The sequence below is a fragment of the Physella acuta genome, unplaced genomic scaffold (genome assembly GCF_028476545.2).
Source record: "Physella acuta isolate Inbredline_101_S28 unplaced genomic scaffold, ASM2847654v3 ptg002137l, whole genome shotgun sequence".
Taxonomy (NCBI): domain Eukaryota; kingdom Metazoa; phylum Mollusca; class Gastropoda; family Physidae; genus Physella; species Physella acuta.
Window position 1 is genome coordinate 7,035 of NW_026733638.1, and position 24,829 is coordinate 31,863.

Here is a 24,829-nt window from a genome sequence, read left to right on the forward strand (position 1 = left end):
AACTATTTTTAAAAACCATAAATTCTTAATTTTAAAAAGTAAAGCAGGATATGAAACAAAAAAAAATTTATTGACCAATAAATGCAGTAAAAATTATTTAGACAAATTAGGCATGATCTAAAATGTAGGTCTTCACAGGGAAACCAATGCAAATACTGAGAGACACATCTAAATAAAGGCACAAAATGGAACAATTTCAAGGCAAATTATGCCAAAAATAACATGTATCAATAGGCCCGGGTCAAGAAATAAACCAACTGCCCTTAGATCCAAGCCATTTGTTTGTAGAAACATTGTTCAAATGTAGAATTTTACTCACAATATATAAAGATTTTTTCATAACAGGTTAATTGATACGTTTTATTTATTGTGTGGCCTAATGTGGTTTGATATAGCACCCAAATATTTGAGGCAGCGACCAGTTGTTTTTTTTACTACATCTAACAATCATTTTTTTTTTACAACAGCTAGGCAAAACTGTACCTAATCTGTACATTAAAAAAATCCAACAAACAGAAAATTTCTAACTTATAAAAAAGAGAGTTCCTGTACTTGACTGAGGTTTAAACTACTTACAGTAACCTAGGTAACATCAGTTTGTATTGTATTTGATTATATTTAGATCTAAATAAAGAGGTGATAAAGGTTTAAAAGTTTTTTGGTATTTTAAAAATCCATCACCCTTCTAAAAAAAAATGAAATAAAACAGGACATTAAAAAAATAATGGAACATTTAAAATTTTATAAATATACATATTATATATCTAACAAAAATAAAGTGATTTCTGTGGTTTTCAAAATGACAATAGGAAGAACTGTCTAGCCAGTAAAAATGAAGAAAATGGTCATCATCTTAACAAAATAATCGACATGAAGAATCTAAATCTATTTGGTTACTGTATTATGTCTAAGAATGTTACCATGACAACATTGATCAGCTACAGCTCCACCAACTACATACAACATACTGCAGTGTGCTGGTACTCGTACATACAGGAAGACAAAAATCTTGTAAAAAAAAGACACAGTCCAACCAAGAGTGAGTTGCACCCCTTGAGTACTCAGATTCTTTCTTGCCGTCTTCATAACATCATGTGGGGACACTGGTCAATCACAGAACCAGCTGCTGACCAGTAGCGCCCAGATCTGACCAGACAATGTGGGGTTTAGTAGCCTTCATTGCTCCAGGTGATTTGGTCGTAGTCTTTGAACTTCCTCAGTAGCAGGGAGTGTGTGATGGAATGGTCAGCTTGACCAAATTGCTGGGGAACACAGGGAAATACAAGCAAATTAGATAAAACATGTATTAAGGGGACGGAGTGGTCTAGCGGTAGAGAGCTGGACTGCTAACGCGTAAGTCTCGAGAACGAATCCGGGTTCAAGTCAGTAGACCGTCCCTGAGTCCACCAAACTCTGATGGGTACCTAACTCACGTTAGGGAAAGTAAAGACGGCTGGGCATACTGCTGACCACACTATCTCTTCATATGCTGAAGTCACAGAAACAAGTGAACTCTACTTCACTTGCCCTATAGACCGTCAAGTTTGAAAGGGAACTTACATAAGACAGGTTTAAAATACAAATTATATAAGACAGGAAAATACAAATTATATAACACAGGTAACTGCAAATTATATAGGACAGGTAACTACAAATTATATAAGACAGGTAAATACAAATTATATAAGAGTTACATCTGGTCAGCTTGACCAAACTGTTGGGGAAGACAGGGAAATGCAAGAAAGTTAAATTAGACAGGAAATAAATTATTTAAGACAGGTAAATTCAAACAAATTATTTAAGACAGGTAAATTCAAACAAACTATTTAAGGGAGGTAAATTCAAATTTTACAAGACAGGTAAATTCAAACAAAATTATATAAGACAGGTAAATACAAAGCATTTAAGAGTAACATCTGGTCAGCTCGACCACATAGCTGGGGACAGATGAATACCAAAGTTACATAAGAGAAACACCTGGCCAGTATTGGTCAGCTTGACCCAATTGCTGGAGAGGACCAACAAGAATTAAAGAACACCTCCAGCCATTTGATGATCCAGCCAAGACATTAATGAGATTAATAATACAAAGACATCCATTACAACAAATGCTTTGCTTTGATGACATATATCCAGTGGCGTAGCAAGGGGGGGGGGGGGTGCGGACAGCACTGGGTGACACCATTTAGGGGGTGACACCAAGGCAAAAAATAGCAAAATATATAGAGAAAAATGATAATTCCACTTAAGTGATTAATTTGAGTGTTAAATAGTCTTTTAAAAGGTGCAAATCAAAAGTTTGAGGGGGGAGGGGGGGTGTGCAAATCAAAAGTTTGGGGGGGGGGGGGAGATGCAAATCGAAAATTGAAAGTTTGTCCACGGGAAGGGTCCCTACGCCTCTGGGGGGTGACACCATTAAGTGCCGCACCAGGTGACACCTGACCTCACTACACCACTGCATATATTTACAATACTATGCTAACCATAACACTAGCCTAATTGTGAAATAAACAGTATGTCCATAACTTTTTACACCTGCGTACACATATTCCTTCTTAAAAACATCCCCAACAACCATTACCACTAAATATATTAATCATAACAAGATTAACGATAATGTTTTACAATACCATCCCTCAGGACATAGAGACGCCAACTTAAAAGACCACCACATGCCAAGTTCTAACAAAGCTCATGCCTGACATAACGAGCGAGCGGCATCAATTCTCTCCTGTGTGCATTAAACCTGCACAAATACCTCCCACACACTCTGCAGATTCACTGCTCATCTGCCTCCAGGTAACACACACCACCTTCAAGTTTATTTCATTGTAAATAAATTTCAAAGGGGAAAAAACAGGAGAGCTTGTTTACATTTCTATTAGCAGTGTCTTCCCTTCTCTCTAGAGCCCAGCACATAGAGATTAGAGAGTAAACAAAGCTTCCATCATATCTAGTACGTAAACAGGCAGAGACAGGAGAGGAAATCTTCAGTGGTGGAGGTTGTTTTTTTTTATGTACTAGGGCTTAAGGGAGATGATGATGCAGCATACAGTTGTTGTTTTTACATTTTGTATGCTGAATATTAGCTTAGTCAGAGTTTTGATACAATAATTAGTTAAAGAATGCATAACAGTTCAAAACTTGGAGCATTACTGCTATTTTTTTTTAAAATAAAAGTGCCTGAACAGACACTTAGGACAAGTAGATGTTATGGAACATATCAGAACCTACACTTGTGTAAGGTAGATGTTATGGAACACATCAGAACCTAAACTTGTGCCCAGTAGATGTTATTGAACACAGCAGAACCTAAACTTGTGCCCAGTATATGTTATGGAACACATCAGAACCTAAACTTGTGCCCAGTAGATGTTATGGAACACATCAAAACCTACACTTGTGTAAGGTAGATGTTATGGAACACATCAGAACCTACATTTGTGTAAGGTAAATGTTATGGAACACATCAGAACCTACACTTGTGTAAGGTAGATGTTATGGAACACATCAGAATCTAAACTTGTGCCCATTAGATGTTATGGAACATATCAGAACCTACACTTGTGTAAGGTAGATGTTATGGAACACATCAGAACCTAAACTTGTGCCCAGTAGATGTTATTGAACACAGCAGAACCTAAACTTGTGCCCAGTATATGTTATGGAACACATCAGAACCTAAACTTGTGCCCAGTAGATGTTATGGAACACATCAAAACCTACACTTGTGTAAGGTAAATGTTATGGAACACATCAGAACCTACACTTGTGTAAGGTAGATGTTATGGAACACATCAGAACCTACACTTGTGTAAGGTAAATGTTATGGAACACATCAGAACCTAAACTTGTGCCCAGTAGATGTTATGGAACACATCAGAACCTACACTTGTGTAAGGTAGATGTTATGGAACACATCAGAACCTACACTTGTGTAAGGTAGATATTATGCAACACATCAGAACCTACACTTGTGCCCAGTAGATGTTATGGAACACATCAGACCCTACACTTGTGCCCAGTAGATGTTATGGAACACATCAGAACCTACACTTGTGCCCAGTAGATGTTATTGAACACAGCAGAACCTAAACTTGTGCCCAGTAGATGTTATGGAACACATCAAAACCTACACTTGTGTAAGGTAGATGTTATGGAACACATCAGAACCTACACTTGTGTAAGGTAGATGTCATTGAACACAGCAGAACCTACACTTGTGTAAGGTAGATGTTATGGAACACATCAGAACCTACACTTGTGTCTGGTAGATGTTATGGAACACATTAGAACCTAGATTTGTGCCCAGTAGATGTTATGGAACACATCAGAACCTACACTTGTGTCTGGTAGATGTTCCAATAAACATCTACATCTTATAGATGCCAACTAGTTTTCTTGATACTTGTCCAAGGTACTCTTAACGGATTCTGCTATGAGTGTGGTACTCACATTTGTACATACTGACAGACTGATTGTACTGCAAGTATACTTGACACTTAAAAAGAAGTACAGTCAATGCCTTAATAACAAAAGTGTACCCAGTGGTTACATTTAAAACCAACATCTACCTGAACTATAGACAGTACTGCCAGTAGAAATGTTAAAGTTCCAGCAGACCAAAGTCTGGAGATAACACTGTCATTTAGCCAGACCAGCGATACAGCCTGACATCAGATAGACATTTCACAGACGCACTAGTCTGGCTAGGTGGTTGCACACAATGTTTTCACAGACGCACTAGTCTGGCTAGGTGGTCGCACACAATGTTTTCACAGACGCACTAGTCTAGCTAGTGGGTGCACACAATGTTTTCACAGACGCACTAGTCTAGCTAGGTGGTTGCACACAATGTTTTCACAGACGCACTAGACTGCCTAGGTGGTTGCACACAATGTTTTCACAGACGCACTAGACTGCCTAGGTGGTTGCACACAATGTTTTCACAGACGCACTAGTGTAGCTATGTGGTTGCACACAATGTTTTCACAGACGCACTAGTCTAGCTATGTGGTTGCACACAATGTTTTCACAGACGCACTAGTCTAGCTACGTGATTGCATGTTTTCACAGAAGAACAATGTTCTTATCTCAAACACAGCTGTTGTTTTTCAATTCTCTCATAAACACATGAAGCTGGCAAGATGTTGGACATTTGCAAACAATGAACATCATAAAGATAAGATGCAACAAAAATATTTTTAATTGCTAGCTTTTTAAAAATAAGTTAATAATTACAAGCCTTTTATAAATTTTATCTAAATAACCAAACCAAGCATGAATCTCAAATTCCAATTTCTTAAGTAGGCTACTAGAGCATTGGTCTTGTCCTAGATATCTGTTCTTTTGATCTCATCATTTCCTTAAAACTTCTAGAGTGGGGATGGGAGGTGAGACAAAGATGGGGTGAAGAGGGGGAGATGAGCAAAGACACATATAAAATTGCCAATAGCCAAGCTAAACAGGCTATACCACAATGGCCTGCCAAATTGATATGGAGTAGAAGAGTTGACTATAGGGTGGAGTCAGCTCATCCTGTTGGCATCAAACTCCAGCCAGTTCTTTCAAGTGCTCTACATTTCTTATCTGCATGAATCAAGCCCATGCCAATTCCCACACTGCTCACGCCAACAAAACAGTGGCATCTAACATTACACATCAGCACTTTCATCTGTCTGTCTGGCTTCCAACAAACACACTAATATATGCATCATGCTGTGAAGGTCCCAACACACAACTAGTCCTATACCCAGTCATGTTGTGAAGGTCCCAACATACACACACAACTAGTCATGTACCCGTCAGGTTGTAAAGGTCCCAACATACACACACAACTAGTCATGTACCCGTCAGGTTGTAAAGGTCCCAACATACACACACAACTAGTCATGTACCCGTCAGGTTGTAAAGGTCCCAACATACACACACAACTAGTCATATACACATCATAATGTGAAGGTCCCAACATACACACACAACTAGTCATATATCCAGTCATGATGGTGGGGGTTCCAATACCACAAGCATCTGTCCACACTTTAAAATTTGTAATCTCAGGTTGTAAAGGTCCCAACATACACACACAACTAGTCATATATCCAGTCATGATGGTGGGGGTTCCAATACCACAAGCATCTGTCCACACTTTAAAATTTGTAATCATACAACTAGACATACCCAAAAATTGTTTTACTTTGTTCCCGTCATTATTTTAACTAGTTACACAAACATTTTATAAGTAATTGTGCAAACCTAGCAGCCCATAGAATAGATACAAAGATTTTTTTTAAATTTTAACCATGGCATTGTGGTGAGTTCTTAGTTTAGCTGACTTTTCATACTAACAGTCAGGTTAAGTGGGTCAGCTTCTGCTGACTCTGCCTTATATACTAATTGAGTCAGGTATTTGACATGGCTGAAGGATGATATGAGTGCTCTATTACTTGACCATACTGTCCTATACAAACAAACACAGCTGCACATGATGCTAATGTGTACACAGAAATAAAGATGTACAGAAAAATAATAGTAATGATGGGAGACTGCTAATGAGTATGTACCATTATTATAATCAGTCAGGGTAAAGCTAGACTAATGATGGAAGCATGATAATGTGTATGTACCATTATTACAAGCAGCTAATGATTGAAGAATGCTAATGTGTATGTACCATTATTATAATCAGCCATGGTACAGCTACTGATGGAAGAATGCTAATGTGTATGTACCATTATTATAATCAGCCATGGTACAGCTAATGATGGAAGAATGCTAATGTGTATGTACCATTATTAGAATCAGCCAGGGTACAGCTAATGATGGAAGAATGCTAATGTGTAAGTACCTTTATTATATTCAGCCAGGGTACAGCTAATGATGGAAGAATGCTAATATGTATGTACCATTATTATAATCAGCTAATGATGGAAGAATGCTAATGTGTAAGTACCTTTATTATAATCAGCTAATGATAGAAGAATGCTAATGTGTATGTACCATTATTATAATCAGCCATGGTACAGCTAATGATGGAAGAATGCTAATGTGTAAGTACTTTTATTATAATCAGCTAATGATAGAAGAATGCTAATGTGTATGTACCATTATTACAATCAGCTAATGATGGAAGAATGCTAATGTGTAAGTACCTTTATTATAATCAGCTAATGATGGAAGAATGCTAATGAGTATGTACCATTATTACAATCAGCTAATGATGGAAGAATGCTAATGTGTACAAGCCTACTCAGGTCCAACTCTACATCTGTGTGCTGTCAGACAGTTCCTTGATTGATCCCTCCCTCGCCAGCCACCCCCACCTTGCCAGCCACCCCCACCTTGCCAGCCACCCCCACCTCCCACCTGGCTGTTTTGATAGCAGGAACACAGGTTATCAATACCTGGCCATCTCACACCACCCCTTACCCTACACTGCTGGCATTCTAGTTTCAGGCTGACAAATAGGTCAGGTACTACAGGTACTACATGGATGTTTCTCTACTAGAGGCTGATGTCACTAGAGATGTTGCTCCTATAGGCTGATGTCACTAGGGATGTTTCTCTACTAGAGGCTGATGTCACTAGGGATGTTTCTCTACTATAGGCTGATGTCACTAGGGATGTCGCTCCTATAGGCTGATGTCACTAGAGATGTTGCTCCTATAGGCTGATGTCACTAGGGATGTTTCTCTACTAGAGGCTGATGTCACTAGGGATGTTTCTCTACTAACAGCTAATGTCACTAGGTATGTTTCCCCACCACAGTCTGATGTAACAATTAAAGGTGCAGACGCTGATCAGATGTGTGGAGGCCAGAAGACACGTAAGCAGCAGGGGGAGACAGGTAAAGGCCACGGTAACAACAGCTTGTGGAGGGTCAAAGAAAGTCTCAGGTAGAAAACAATTGGCAGTTCTGTCTACACCCCCGAAATAATCATAGATTTTCTTTGATAGTTCATGGAAAAGGCCTTCTGTCCCTTACTTTCGAAAGAAAAAATACGTATCCCACATTTTTTTGCATACACGGTAGCATTAAGTTCAATTTGATATTATCACTAAATGTATAGGTGTAGTATTTTCAATATGTAGGCTAAATATATGTTTTATTAAGTAATTGACGAACTGCGAGCAGTCGGCTAGTGATAATCCAATAAATAACCAAGACGTTCGTGTATTTTTTTATCACGACTGTCTGTGTAATCGCTATTATTCATGAACAATAGTAGTCTAAATCATTGGCACCCTGTTTGTACTTGATGAGTATTTAAAGCTAGATATCTAACACCAACCAATAGCCTCGTAGCCGCAGTATATTCCTCAGGTCAGAGAAGGTTCACACCACAGACTGAACAATCCCAACACGCCGTACCATATGTGTAGGGGGGGGGTGGAGTCCGACAGACGGCATGTATACTTAAAGTAACAGCCAACAGACGGCATGAATACGTAAAGTAACAGCCAACAGACGGCATGTATACTTAAAGTAACAGCCAACAGACGGCATGTATACGTAAAGTAACAGCCAACAGACGGCATGTATACTTAAAGTAACAGCCAACAGACAGCATGTATACGTAAAGTAACAGCCAACAGACGGCATGTATACGTAAAGTAACAGCCAACAGACGGCATGTATACGTAAAGTAACAGCCAACAGACGGCATGTATACTTAAAGTAACAGCCAACAGACGGCATGTGTACTTAAAGTAACAGCCAACAGACGGCATGTATACGTAAAGTAACAGCCAACAGACGGCATGTATACTTAAAGTAACAGCCAACAGACGGCATGTGTACGTAAAGTAACCAGCCAACAGACGGCATGTATACTTAAAGTAACAGCCAACAGACGGCATGTATACTAAAAGTAACAGCCAACAGACGCCATGTATACTTAAAGTAATCAGCCAACAGACGGCATGTGTACTTAAAGTAATCAGCCAACAGTACTATAATTTTAACCAGCTGAGTCCAAGTATAAAACACAATGATATGACACTCCTGATTAAACGCTGATATCTAGTTATCTATTTCGAATGTTTGAGGAAGCCGAAACGGATCACAGTTTTAATCATAGTTTCATAGTCATGTAATGGGAACCCGGTGCCAAAATTACGGGAGGAAATCGTACATGTGGGCAGCCCTGATTCGTAATGGCGTAAAGTTAGATGATTTCAAACCAGGTAATGACTAGTTTATAATCACGCGCTTAAGACAGCAGTTCATCCACACCTGAATCCCCCCCTCCCCCACTACCCACCCCAACATCCGAACATGCAGGGAGAAGAAAATAAAAGCCTGGAGGAAACAAATGGGTCTGGCAGCTGGTTGCATTATAGTTAGAGAAGATTAGAGTTGTGTTGTTGTGTAATCATAATGATTGGGATACAGTAACAGTTTGATCAAAACAGTGGGATTATAATAGCAATGTAATCTTAAAAACAGTATTTTTGTAACAGTTGAACCAAAGTCAGGGGGCTTTAATTAAAGTAAAATCATAACATCAGTATAAGCAGAAGACTCGTGGTGTAAAGGTATCTCTCACCTGTGAATAGCCGTAGATCTTGATGGATTTTTTGGCAGGTTCGTGCTCTATCCGGCCACCTCCTAAAATCTCACAGTCCAAACCTTTGTCCTCAATCATGGCCACCACTTGGTCATAGATGTCAGCTGTGGGAGACAAACCAACGGTCAATCATAGACACACAGTGTATCAGCAGTCCACTGCTTTAAGATGGTCAATCATAGACACAAAGTGTATCAGCAGTCCACTGCTTTAAGATGGTCAATCATAGACACACAGTGTATCAGCAGTACACTGCTTTAAGATGGTCAATCAGAGACACACAGTGTATCAGCAGTCCACTGCTTTAAGATGGTCAATCATAGACACACAGTGTATCAGCAGTCCACTGCTTTAAGTAGTGTTTAACTCAATTGTGTTAGCTCAGCATTCGCGCTAGTTGAATGCCTACGCTACAGACATGGGACGTAACTGAAGTCTCAGTCAAGAATTAGTTCTAGTTCAATGACTTTACAATAGGGATGTGACATGACTCAAGTCTCAGTCAAGAATTAGTTCTAGTTCAATGACTTTACAATAGGGATGTGACATGACTCAAGTCTCAGTCAAGAATTAGTTCTAGTTCAATGACTTTACAATAGGGATGTGACATGACTCAAGTCTCAGTCAAGAATTAGTTCTAGTTCAATGACTTTACAATAGGGATGTGACATGACTCAAGTCTCAGTCAAGAATTAGTTCTAGTTCAATGACTTTACAATAGGGATGTGACATGACTCAAGTCTCAGTCAAGAATTAGTTCTAGTTCAATGACTTTACAATAGGGATGTGACATGACTCAAGTCTCAGTCAAGAATTAGTTCTAGTTCAATGACTTTACAATAGGGATGTGACATGACTCAAGTCTCAGTCAAGAATTAGTTCTAGTTCAATGACTTTACAATAGGGATGTGACATGACTCAAGTCTCAGTCAAGAATTAGTTCTAGTTCAATGACTTTACAATAGGGATGTGACATGACTCAAGTCTCAGTCAAGAATTAGTTCTAGTTCAATGACTTTACAATAGGGATGTGACATGACTCAAGTCTCAGTCAAGAATTAGTTCTAGTTCAATGACTTTACAATAGGGATGTGACACAACTCTACCAGTAACGCAAGGCTGTTACACATCTAGTTGACTGACATTATATGCACGTTTCTGTCACAAACACAGGAACACATCACAAACACTGCCCTATCCCACATCACAAACACTGCCCTATCCCACATCACAAACACTGCCCTATCCCACATCACAAACACTACCCTATCCCACATCACAAACACTGCCCTATAACACATCACAAACACTGCCCTATCCCACATCACAAACACAGCCCTATAACACATCACAAACACAGCCCTATAACACATCACAAACACTGCCCTATCCCACATCACAAACACTGCTTTATTCCACATCACAAACACTGCCCTATCCCACATCACAAACACTGCCCTATAACACATCACAAACACTGCCCACATCACAAACTCTTCCCTATCCCACATCACAAACACAGCCCTATAACACATCACAAACACTGCCCACATCACAAACTCTGCCCTATCCCACATCACAAAAACTGCCTTATACCACATCACAAACACTGCCTTATACCACATCACAAACACTGCCCACATCACAAACACTGCCCTATTACACATCACAAACACTGTCTTAACCCACATCACAAACACTGCTTTATTCCACATCACAAACACTGCCCTATCCCACAGCACAAACACTGCCTTATCAAACATTACAAACACTGCCCTATTACACATCACAAACACTGCCCTATAACACATCACAAACACTGCCCTATAACACATCACAAACACTGCCCTATTACACATCACAAACACTGCCTTATACCACATCACAAACACTGCTTTATTCCACATCACAAACACTGCCCTATCCCACATCACAAACACTGCCTTATCCCACATTACAAACACTGCTTTATCAAACATCACAAACACTGCCCTATTACACATCACAAACACTGCCTTATACCACATCACAAACACTGCCCTATCACACATCACAAACACTGTCTTAACCCACATCACAAACATGGCCTTATCCCACACCTTGAGCACGGCCGTATACAACATTAAAAACATAACCCTATTACAAACACTGCCTAACTTCACATAACAAACCTATCACAATTCATCACCCCCCCCCCCCCCCCCCACACACACACACACACATCAGCTAAATAAGAATTACTGACAGACAAGATATACCACCAGCCCATCATTTAAAAAATCTAAATAAATCACCACATCACATTAACCGCCTTACAAAACCACCAACAGTTTACACAGGGATCCCCAAATGTTAAGATCCGTGGAATCAAACGAGCAGGCACTAATTAGTTGAATGTTTACACTGTGGAATCTGTGCAGAGCTACAGGCAAAAGCCTGCATGTTAGTCATCATGGAAGATTTTCTACAGCTGGTAACAAGCCTCAGGATATTGATGGCAACAGATAAAAAATAGTTTCTGTTTGTCATCAATGATTCACAACATCTAGAGAAAAAAAAGCTGTGAGATACTGGAGCACGTTTTTCTTTATTTACATGTGAACTTCCATTACGCAGAGGCGTAGCGACCCTTCCTCCCTGCACCGGGACTAACTTTCGATTTGCACCCCCCCCTCAAACTTTTCATTTGCACCCCCCTCAAACTTTCAATTTGGCGCCCCCCCTATGGTCGGCGCCCGGGGACATATGCCCCCCCCCCCACTACGCCTCTGCCAATACGAGCCATCTTTGTTGAGTGCAATATTGTCGCAAACCCTAACGTCGGAGGCCAATATGTTATAGCCGAAATGTCGGGATCGTTTTTGTCTGGGCCATTTTGACAGTGCACTTATACTTATAAACCATACACCACCAGATCTAAAAAAAAAATTGTAAAACTTATCACCACTTACAGGTATTCACACCTGCATTAAAAGATTTGAAGCTTCAACATGGTTTTTGTTTCTGTTGATTCTCACAGAGATAACCAGGAAACTGAATTCCCCAGGAATGCATGGTCTGTATTCATTTTTTATAATGTATAATTTGGCTAATTTTTAATTTTTGTTGTCATGCTGCTATACTGGCATAGTTATACCACGCCAGTTAATTCAGCGGTATACTTATACACCTCTTATTTGAATACTGGGTAGAGATCTTTTAAAAATTCAAAATTAATGAAGCTGGTTGGCTACTTTATTTTCCAATCTAATCTGGATGTGGTGAGGGGGGGGGGGGGGGGGGCTAGTAAGAGGTGGGTTTATAGGTATATATTATGAGCTAAAACGTGAACAGTTTACACCTAACTAGTCACTTCTATAAACTAAGGGGGAGGGGGTGAGAGAGAGCAGGATATAATGGATATTTAGCTCAACGTGATCTACCTACACGAGATCAGTATCAGTGACCGTTATAGGCTACAGGAGGGGGAAGGGAGGAAGCATCGTCACGTGATCTACCTGCACCGAGTGGCCAAGTGGCCAGCCATCAGATGCAGGTTGAGGTGGGGATGGCCAGAAGACGGGAGCGGTTATCTCCCCATTACTCGTACACACGTCAGGTAAACATTCTCGGCTCACGGGGAATGTCGTGTTCACCGTGACGTCATATCCTGTTAACGTCCAGCCGCTCGAGGCGTATGCTGGGGCGGTGGGAGGAAGCTCCACGTCATTTTTTTTTACTCCGATATTTTACTCCGTGGGAAACCTGGGGAGGGTCAGTACAAAACATGGACAGCGGAGAGGGTCAGTCTACCTAATATGGCCGTCAGGGAGGGTCAGTTAACCAGCCCAACAGTATAACTAACATGGTACCTAACAGGAGTCTGGCAAAAAAGGTTGAATATTTAGCTGGATGTCACAATAGGTAAAGGAGGATCACGTAACTTTCCCCCAACTCTTGAATTACTAAACAAATTTTTGCCGGCATATTTTAAAATTTTATCGACACAACATTAGCTTTTATGCAGTTTTAATCCATTTAACAAACAGAATCCTCTGATTAAAAAAACATCACTAAACCGATAACATAGCGACCTCCCTTGGAATTTAACTTAGCAACATTTAGCATAAAAACAGTCTGACCTCCCCTCAGTAGTTTCCAACGTCCGTTTATTTTACCCCAGCAGTCTAGAACCCACGGGACCATCAGGTACGAGGTATAAATAACCTGTCCCTACACATTTATCATGTTGACAGTTGGGGTGTCATGCTGTACTTCATCCTGAAGTGTTAAGTCGTGAGTTCACACAGGTCGCTGACCTCAATCAAATACAGCAGTTGAAGTCCTAAGTTCACATTACAGTTATATGTCCATTTTTAAGACACAAGATCATACTGGTAAAGTTATGGGTTCATAAAAGGCGATGATCCCTGTATGACTTTCTGTGTAAGTTGGATTACAAACAAAGCTCTTGAGGTCATTGATATCAACTCACACGGAAGTTGGATTACAAACACAGCTCTTGAGATCATTGATACCATCTCACACGGAAGTTGGATTACAAACAAAGCTCTTGAGATCGTTCATATCAACTCAACGTTGGATTACAAACAAAGCTCTTGAGATCGTTGATATCAACTCAACGTTGGATTACATACAAAGCTCTTGAGATCGTTGATATCAACTCAACGTTGGATTACAAACAAAGCTCTTGAGATAATTGATACCAACTCACACGGAAGTTGGATTACAAACAAAGCTCTTGAGATCGTTGATACCAACTCAACGTTGGATTACATACAAAGCTCTTGAGATCGTTCATATCAACTCAACGTTGGATTACAAACAAAGCTCTTGAGATCGTTGATATCAACTCAACGTTGGATTACAAACAAAGCTCTTGAGATCGTTGATATCAACTCAACGTTGGATTACAAACAAAGCTCTTGAGATCGTTGATACCAACTCACAAGGAAGTTGGGATTACAAACAAAGCTCTTGAGATCGTTGATATCAACTTAACGTTGGGTTACAAACAAAGCTCGTTGATATCAACTTACGGCACTCAACTCGACCATCGAGTGTATGTTCCATACCACCGCCCAAACATGCCACAAGAATGGAAAGTTCTTCAGAAACAGGATGTCAGGTTTCAGGTAACAAACCATTAACTAAGTTGCAACATGTGCACGCCAAACATAAGCTTAACCTGCCCTAATTTCAAACCATGCACATGTTACAATGAACAAGTCTAAAACTCCTAACATGTGTAATCTATGCTGTAAGGTAACCGGCATGTAGATTCTAATACTCTTTAGAAAAAAAAAATGACTTATTACTTTCTCTGTATTGACATGTAGTACTGCTGTATAAGGTTTAGTTAGGGTCAGAAAGTAGGGTTAGAGATCTGTAATACCAACTCACGTAAAAGTTGTATTACAAAGGTCTTTAGATCATGGCATGGCTCGAGCTAAGCATAGGAACAATCCATTCTTGTGGCATTTTTAATAGTGGCATTGGTAGAAACGGACAGTTTTGTTACATGATATTACTGTACGCATTCATTACTTAACTAGTGGGCATGTGTACGCATTGTTTATTGCTTAAATAATTGTACACATTTTTACTGAAATAGCTGCACAGACATAATAATGAATTACTGAGATAATTGAACGCGTGTATTTACTGAACTATTGGACACATACATTTGTTACTGAAATAAGTGTACGCATGTATTTATTTACTGAAATTATTGCACACATACATTTGTTACTGAAATAGTTGGACGCCTGTATTTACTGAAATAACTACATCCGTCTATTTATTTACTGAAATTATTGCACACGTACATTTGTTACTGAAATAGTTGGACGCCTGTATTTACTGAAATAACTACACCCGTCTATTTATTTACTGAAATTATTGCACACGTACATTTGTTACTGAAATAGTTGGACGCGTATATTTACTGAAATAACTATACTATACCCGTCTATTTATTTACTGAAATTATTGCACAAGTGCATTTGTTACTGAAATAGTTGGACACGTGTATTTACTGAAATAACTATACCCGTCTATTTATTTACTGAAATTATTGCACAAGTGCATTTGTTACTGAAATAGTTGGACGCCTGTATTTACTGAAATAACTACACCCGTCTATTTATTTACTGAAATTATTGCACACGTACATTTGTTACTGAAATAGTTGGACGCGTATATTTACTGAAATAACTATACTATACCCGTCTATTTATTTACTGAAATTATTGCACAAGTGCATTTGTTACTGAAATAGTTGGACACGTGTATTTACTGAAATAACTATACCCGTCTATTTATTTACTGAAATTATTGCACAGGTACATTTGTTACTGAAATAGTTGGACGCGTGGATTTACTGAAATAACTATACGCGACTATTTATTTACTGAAATGATTGAACACGTGCATTTGTTTACTCTCAAATACCTACAGGGGCACCTGAAACCCCAGGACGTCAATACACAAAAACAACCCCACTGATGCACAGACAAGCGCCTTTAAACTGCTATCATGTTCCTGTCTATCGCCAGCCGAGGAATCTCTGGCACAAAGGGAAATAATAATTGGCAGTAATGTGCATCGGCCTGAGGCCAGAGAGAAGACGTAGAAAGGTTACCAACAGAAAGGGGAGGTTACTCATCATTCCGGCTATTAGCACGGAGCAGTACCGGAACAACAAAGGGATGTGCAGTGTCAACATGTGCAAGAATGCAACAGTTTTTTTTTGTTCGGCTGGGGTGAAGTAAGCGGGGTAACTCTCGATCAAACCCAGGGGGTGAGTTGTGTTCTCATTAGGACGCTAATGTAATGTACCCGGCTCGTCTATAAAAGATACCGAGCTTCACCTATCAATGTGGGGAACAACGAGCCGCATACTTTCATCTAGCCATACAGCAGAAGGGTGTCTGCTATTAGGTTCAGTGGAATAGAAGTATGAAGTATGGAGAGGGAAAGTAGAGGGGAGGGGGTGGGAATTACGGTTGGTTAAGAAACAAAATCTGATTAGTTGTAAGACACTCATAAATAACGTCTATATCACTTTTAACAGCGTGCAGTTTTTGTTTTTTGTTTTATGTGTATATGTGTAAGTATGTGGGGGGAGGGGGGGGGGGGCTAAAAAATATGACATCCCTACCTACAACACATCACCATAAACCCCGAGAAGGTGGGAGAAAAAGATGAATTTCACCAGAATGTATTCAAGTTGGGATGGATGGTTAGAGTATATCTATTGATCTTGATGTGTGATTCTCACATAATAAAAACCCCATGCTAGAAATGTTTTCAAATTACAACAAATTTAGGAGCAGCAAACATAGCAGAACAGCAACCAGTAACGATAATGTCGCTCAAACTCACTAAATAGTCTTGGTCAATCGTCCAATTTAAAGGTAAGAGAGAGCAGAGACAATAAACATGTCCAACAGAACGCGTTTCTTGGATATTACGATGTATGCATGTGAAAGTTAAAGTTGACCGCGCATGCTCACTGCGGACCAAAAACGTGTACGACTGAACATTTGAATATTTGCACTAATCTGATTGGGCGGGGTGAGAGATGGAAGTGCTTAGGTCTAAAAAGATGTATCATCTATAGAGAAATACAAATAAATTAGAATTAAAAAACTAGAATCTACACGTTTTATGGTTAGGTAGGGAGAATTTCAGATTGCCTTCGCATGTACAACTTGACAGTGTTTATCCTGGTGGGGGTGGGACTTAAATTTCCGATGCTGATTAAAGTATTTATTTTCCATATAGATTATTTTTTAATTCGTTCGGGAAGGAGTGGGGTTGGACGTGCTTCGGGGGCAATGCCCCAACCCCGCCTGGAAGAAACTCTGGAACTAAAAAAATATTCCAGTAGGCACACAGATGTTAAACCATCACACAGTGCGGTACCTGTCAGCATCGACCGCCGTATGACAACAGCAAGATGAATGAGATGGTGCTGGGCATTATCAGCCCATTCATCAGTGGCGATCCCCCCTCCCCGGGGGGGGGGGGGTGCAGGGCCACGTGGCAACGGATGTACCCAGGACACGTGGGTTCGGGGGGAGACATGACGTCATGTGTGGGGGAAAGAATCTTACAATCAGAAAGGGAAAGAAAAACGGGATGAACTAATGGAAAGTGGATCTTCCACACTCCCTCCCCCGCATCAACACACACATACACAAAGTAAACAGTCCACTTTGCCAAGGTTAGCAGTACAAAAAAAAAAACCTCTCTACTCAGGGGAAGTTACCGATGTGCTTCCCCCGCGTGCTACTCCGGATTCCAATTTTTATTATTGGTTTATTATTTCACCGGCACGTGCCCGTCAGGCGCGGAAATAACGCAGACGACCGTTGAGCACGCTGTGCGCATGACTTACCGGTAATGCACGTGAAATATTACGCGTGCTGTTGCTTCAGCTTGTCAAAACACGAGTGATGTCAATGAAAAGCTGATAGCATATTCGCCTTCAGCCTAAAGAACAGGTACAACGCTTCACGCTCGGCATACGGCGGCGTCGCTCGAGAGGGGGGCTAGGCGCCCCAGGCAGATGGATGATGAGTGTTGTGCCATCCGAGTTCGGGGCCTTACATTCATTTCGCTCAAACATCTTAGACAGGCCGTTTCAAATGCGCAGAATTGTGTTTAGTCACTAGCTGATTCGCCACACCCACAAATTCTAACACACAATAGCGCCAATCAGTGACGAAGGCAGGGTTGTGTCATGAGAGTGAGTTTAATTTTTTCCTATTACATATATATATATATATATATATATATATATATATATATATATATATATATATATATATATATATATATATATATATATATATATATATATATATATATATATATATATAATTTAAAGGTTATTTTTTTATTGGGGTGGGGTCACGGAGGCGGTTCGACATCACCATTCCCCCCCCCCCCATATTGCTCAACTGTCATCGACATAATCGATAATTAAACCCTAAACCTAACACGAAACCCATTCCAAAATCACCCATCAATCCTTAACCCTAACGTTGAGCATACCGTTACCCACAATACGATTATATGGGTATTGGTAATCGATAGCAATATCATCCCCCCCCCCCCCCCCCCCCTCAGTACTCAACTCCATCAACGGTCTTAATTAACCGTACAAATGTTATCACGCAAAGAGAACCGACCCTACCACAAGAGCCAGTCTTTGGTACAACAAACTCACTGCAACCAAAGTCTCACAAGACAAGTAGTTAGATGGTTCTAGAAAGAGGGGGAAGTCTGTCCTCAAGTTATTTAGCCGATTCTACCTCCTACTCATCAAAAGCCAGAACCCTCCCACGCAAATGTCTCAGGTTTCAAAGCACCGCTAAATTAGCCGTATTTCTAATGAAAACTAAGACATGTTCATTTATTTTTTATTTGAAGAAATACCTCTGGTTTGATAAGGTTTTTTTTTCATAACCCCTCACCCCAGTGTCCAACCCCCCACCCCCCCCCTCCCAAACAGAAGGCAATGAAACATCACACTAGTAAAACGTGCTTGGCTTCAATTATAGATTGGCTCACACCCGCTGACAATGACAAAGACTATCTGGTAAATCAGAGGTAACTATTGGCGCACTAGTTATCTGTAGGTGTTTTGTTAAGGTAAGATTTGCCACAGGGACAACAAAACTAGGCATCTAGCATTGAGGAGTTAGGTAACGAGATTAACACTAGGGAGTGAAGTAGAAAAATGCTAACACTGGGGAGTGAGGTAATAAAGTCAACATTGGGAGTAGGGTAATAAAGTCAACATTCGGGAGTGAGGTAATAAAGTCAACACTGGGGAGTGAGGTAATAAAGTCAACACTGGGGAGTGAGGTAATAAAGTCAACACTGGGGAGTGAGGTAATAAAGTCAACATTGGGGAGTGAGGTAATAAAGTCAACATTGGGAGTAGGGTAATAAAGTCAACATTCGGGAGTGAGGTAATAAGTTCAAAATTGGGGAGTGAGGTAATAAAGTCAACATTGGGGAGTGATGTAATAAAGTCAACACTGGGGAGCAAGGTATAATAAAGTCAACATTGGGGAGTGAGGTAATAAAGTCAACATTGGGAGTAGGGTAATAAAGTCCACATTGGGGAGTGAGGTAATAAAGTCAACATTGGGGAGTGAGGTAATAAAGTCAACATTGGGGAGTGAGGTAATAAAGTCAACATTGGGGAGTGAGGTAATAAAGTCAACACTACATTGGGTGAGGTAGCAAAAAATAAACAGAAAACATTCATTTAGAGAAAAGCGACAAAGTCAAAAAAAAAGCTCAGAAACAGGTATGGAAAAAAAAAAAACTTTGATTATCCTAATTATTCACAGAATACTAAATATCAAGACAATGAAAGTAGCCAGTTAAAAAGCTCATTTTAAAAACAAAAACTTGACCACTAAAGGTAAAGAAACCCCAACATCACATATGATAACACTGTCTATCCCAAACTAACATACCAACTTTCAGGATATGATTTGATTTTCTTTAGGCATACAGCCATCTCTTTTAATTATAATGACATTTTCTTAAACGATAAGGTTATTTTATACGTGTCAGCATCATCTTGCTATCATTATGTCATTCAATCAAACAACATACAATTCATTTCTATTTTACAAAAAAAAAAACAAGATTTTTTTCAAACAATAGCATACACCCCCAAATAATTATTATTCAAACATAAGCATACATGCCATACAATAATTTTCAAAAAATAACATACTCCCCATTAAATTTTTCTCCAAACATACACCTTTATGTAATTTTTTTTATCAATAGCACACTCCAAGTAATCTTTCAAGCAAATATATATAACTATGTAATCTTACTCAAACAGTAACATACACACAATGTAATATAAAAACAAGATTTCTTTCAGACCCATGAATCACACAAGGAAGGGCAATAACTCACCATGAAAAGCTGCCTTGGCTGTCCCTCGCACAATGTGTTTAAACTCCCGGTCCATGTCTGGATCGTGAACTTTGACCAGAACATATTTGAACTTGCCGTGTTTGTCAATCTCTACATCGGGTATGGAAATTAACTTTGGGTTTTTAAAAGATGTGGCTGAGGCCATCTGGGATGAAGCCATGATAGGAAACTTGGATGTGAAGATGCTGCTGAGATGAAACAATAGAGTACCAGCCTTAAAAAGATTTTTATTCAAATTAACTTTAAACGTAAATTAAATATAAACTTTATTAAAATTGAACAGTGGCCAATTTAAAAGATTTTTTTTTAAGTATTTAATTTACCAATATTCAAAACATAATGATCAAAACTAACAAACATAGGAGAAAAATGAAGCAAGAAAGATGCCATCTACAAGAGCAAAAATTATTCTTTGATGATATCTATAAAAAATAAGGAAATTCACCATGATAAAAGAGAAATCTTAAAGAAAAAGGATGTATGCTGTTCGGAGCAACAAAACAATGGCAGCCACAAAGCCAAAGCCCCATCTTTTAACAGGGAGAAATAACACATATGCCAGTTCTGGCATCCAGGGGGCAAGGTGGGTACAAGGGGAACTGCCCGTCTACAGGAGAAACAAATTAGGCTCAGGAAACAGCCAGGTCAACGCCCTGACACACCCAGGGAGGGCAGTTCTCTGTTGTTATAGGTTCAGAGTCATGACAGGGCAGATTGGGCCAAGATAAATATTACAAAGAAGGAAAAAATGTGATCATAACAATAAGGTGTTGCTTGCCCAAAAATATTAACATTATAAAAAGAAGAAAAACTACAGGGGCGTAGCTGGCTATAATCTATACTCGCTACATTTTCTGAAAGATTTTATCATTAATATTTATTTAGACAAAGGTGGTTAGAATGTGTTTGGGTGGCATGCAGACATGTTGAAACAAATTATGATGGAGAGAGATAGATTATGATAACCCTCCTGGGGAGGATGATGAATTATTTGCTCTCGATTGATTGGATGGACTGGCTCTGCGAATAAAATACTCTGGCAATTGTATCTGCTTGCATCTAATGCCCTGCCTTCATAAGTTAATTTAACCATCATGTAGGACTATATCTCACCAATACATTCTAAATGTACATGCATTATAATGTGTCTAATATAAAAAGCTTCAGTAGTTATAATAATAAGTCTTACTTTTATATTTAATACTTAAAAATGTGTTCAGTAACCTTAAGTAAGTTAGGGGGCTTAATAGATCAAGTAAATTTAGTTGGCAGAAAGACCTAAAAACTTTAACAATGCAACTTATTACAGATTTAGGGACTGCTATTATTCAGTAACAAAACAATATGTGAAACTTATATATTCTTGGATGATATAGTAAATGAAAAACAGAAAATGTACACCAACACTACAAACATAGTGCATCTTGATGCTTGGTGGTGTATGTGTGTTATACCAATGTCTGATAATGCCACAATAATGGAGTCTTCTTAAAACAGGAGTGTTAGATTGCTGGTAGTTAGCTGAATACAAATATGACTAATAATTATAAATTAAGCAGAAAAAGCCTATAGTCTTGTCTAGGACTCAAAGTCTAGTATTCAATATCTTTTGTGAGATTCAAAGTGGATGCATAATGGCAGAGGGGGTGGGGGTCTAAAATTTAAACTGTTAACTTGGTGAACATTAAAAAGTGTATACCTATATTTAGATCAATGCCTAATTAAAAAAATAAAGGCTAGATCTTGATCTTATAAATAATTTTTAGACCTATAGGCCTAGTAATAAATTTTAATTTTATGAAATGGAAACCATTACGAGTTTAGAGATCGGTAATCTATCGTTTTATGAACGCAAAATCAGCAGGAGCTAGTAATGTAAAAGAAAGGTGACTCATTAATATGGCTTTCATACAAATATATTGGGATACATTTGTACCAATTATAAAATAGATATTGAATAATATGTCCAACGCAATGTCTAAATATATGAATATAGGCAAAAACTTTAAACAGCAGTGTTTGAGAGCAAGATCAGCTATATAAACAGTGACCATATGAATTAGAGTTGTCTATCTTGAAATTCTAACTATAATATTAATATAGATCTAGGCCTACTGAAAAAATAACTTAAAAAATGGTTGCTAAGCTAACAAGCTCGATTGCATCCGATGATCTAAAATCAATAGACCTAAACATGTTAGTAACTTTTAAAACATTAATTTTTGTAAAATTGCTAAAAAAATCAATAAAAGTTAATTAGATCTAGACCTAGTCACCTTTCTGTCACATTATTAAATAGGCCTACTTAATACTAGATCTAGCAGAATCTAGCTTCTGCTGTAATAGTGCTAACTTTGTCTTTACGTATGTATGTCTATGCAGATGCTAAGATGATAGTAACGATAGTTTACATTAAAACTACATAGATATATACTATGACCCTCCCCCTTTGCCCCATGTTTCTACTAGATTACTAAAGGCTATTCACAGTCGTGACTGTTTTTGATAGATTTAATGTTAAAAACACCAAAACAAAATAAGTATTAAATTGTGTGGTGAAGTAGACGACTGTTGTGCCAGAAGGTGAGGATATGAGCCTGGCTTAAAAGCTAAACAAACTTAACTACTTAACTTATTAACTTAACTAAACAACTTAGGCCTAAACAAACTAGTAAACTCTAATATCTAAACCATAATAATTTTTTAAATGAGATATAACAATAAAAATAGCACTGCTCCCTTAATCTAGATCTAGGTAAAACTCATTTTAGCGTATTTTATTCGCCGCTTCACGTTCACCTACGGTCAAACGTATTTTATTATAAACAAAACCAAAGCACAAAAACAAATGTTAGGAAAACACTAGGATTAGAATCATTAGTTGATAGATAATCTACTTATTTTTTATGAATATATTTTAGGCCTAATTAGAAAAAGTAAAAAATATTATTAATTATCATTAGGCCTACAGTTCCAATTAAATAGCGTGTGATTGTTGGCGTGAGAAAAATCCCTATACTACATGGTCAAGGGTTCACCGTGAGTTCACTTTGAATTTAATTATCAGTACGTCATAGCTTAGGGTCATTGTGAGTTCCTGTAGACTAAGTTAATAAATTTATAGGCCTACTATCATGCCTTGCAATTATGTTTTTCTACTTTACACATTGCCATGAAAATCTTAACTGACACGAACACATTTAATTTTCAAGAAAGAAAAAGTTAAATCTAAATCTAGATCTAGATTCTAGATCAAAATGTTGAAAATAGTAGATCTAGAACATAGGACCCTATTCAATATTCCAAATTTTGGATTTTTCTCAAGTTTTGACCAAATTAATTTACAAAACTAAACAAAAGATTCATTTAAAAAAATTGGCCGAGTGATTTCCTAACGTTTTTGTGTTTCAGTTGTGTTTAGATCTATAATTTTATAATAAAATAAAAATACGCTCAACTAGAGGTGAACGTGAATCGAGGAATAAAATACGCTAAAATGGAGCTTTACCCTAGATCTATACCTCACTCCCCAGTAACAATAAATGCTTTAATATTGTAAGATATTATTCCCAATTCCAATTAGTAATTATTAGTTATTTAGCACGAAATGACAGCCGACTGGGAATAGCCGGCTAGTCGGCTACTCACAGTCGGCTGAGAAAAGCGGCTGAAAAGCCCCGTCAACCAGCTGGGAATAGCCTTGGCCATTTCATAATAATTTCATTATATAAAAAAGATCAGTAGCTTATTATTAGTAATTAAAAGTAGAAACCTAACTGCACTAAACTCAGTGGCCTAAACAAAGTAAACATTGGAAAAAGAGGTTTCTTACAACAATGACCGTCGCAGTTGTACTTTTTCCGATCAAACTTTTATAAAGTTTCACAGGAGTTTGCTGTAGCTTAGAAAAAATAATTTTTTGAAAAAAATGGTACAATTTAAATAGGTACACGTCTGTTCAGAAATTTAAAGGGGGTAGATAGTACCGAAGAAGACGATGAATGAAATTTCCTGAATTCCACACCACTTAGACACCTGAAATAAATTCTTGGCTCACTATTCTCCAAAGCACATAAACACCGAGAACTCCAAAAGAACACACGTTCGCACTTCTTTCCTGAATCAAATGTAGAAAGAATAAACGAGGCGCGATCGACGAGGGCAAGGAAAAGATGTGGCAGGCAGGGAAGGAGTGGGGGAGGGAGGGGGGTTAGCGAGCTATCGAAAATGAACTCAGTCGGTACCCGCTTTTAAGAGAAAAAAACTACCTGGAAGAAAAA

At 38.6% G+C, this 24,829-nt stretch overlaps 1 protein-coding gene across 4 annotated transcripts; it reads right to left on the reverse strand.

Moving 5' to 3' along the window:
* Nucleotides 1-49: 49 nt before the first annotated feature.
* On the reverse strand, nt 50-24,828 carry LOC131932319 (14 kDa phosphohistidine phosphatase-like). 4 transcript variants are annotated; one of them, XM_059289209.1, is made up of 4 exons: nt 24,818-24,828; nt 20,529-20,734; nt 9,549-9,673; nt 50-1,262 (listed from the first exon to the last, which is right to left on the reverse strand). In XM_059289209.1, the coding sequence occupies exons 2-4, from the start codon at nt 20,707-20,709 to the stop codon at nt 1,167-1,169; spliced, it is 402 nt and encodes a 133-aa protein (XP_059145192.1). In that variant the 5' UTR covers nt 20,710-20,734; nt 24,818-24,828; the 3' UTR covers nt 50-1,166. The 4 variants fall into 4 exon arrangements, with proteins under 4 accessions (XP_059145192.1, XP_059145189.1, XP_059145191.1 ...); XM_059289206.1 differs by lacking the exon at nt 24,818-24,828 and adding an exon at nt 24,536-24,733; XM_059289208.1 differs by lacking the exon at nt 24,818-24,828 and adding an exon at nt 24,382-24,450.
* Between the last annotated feature and the right edge of the window lies 1 nt (nt 24,829).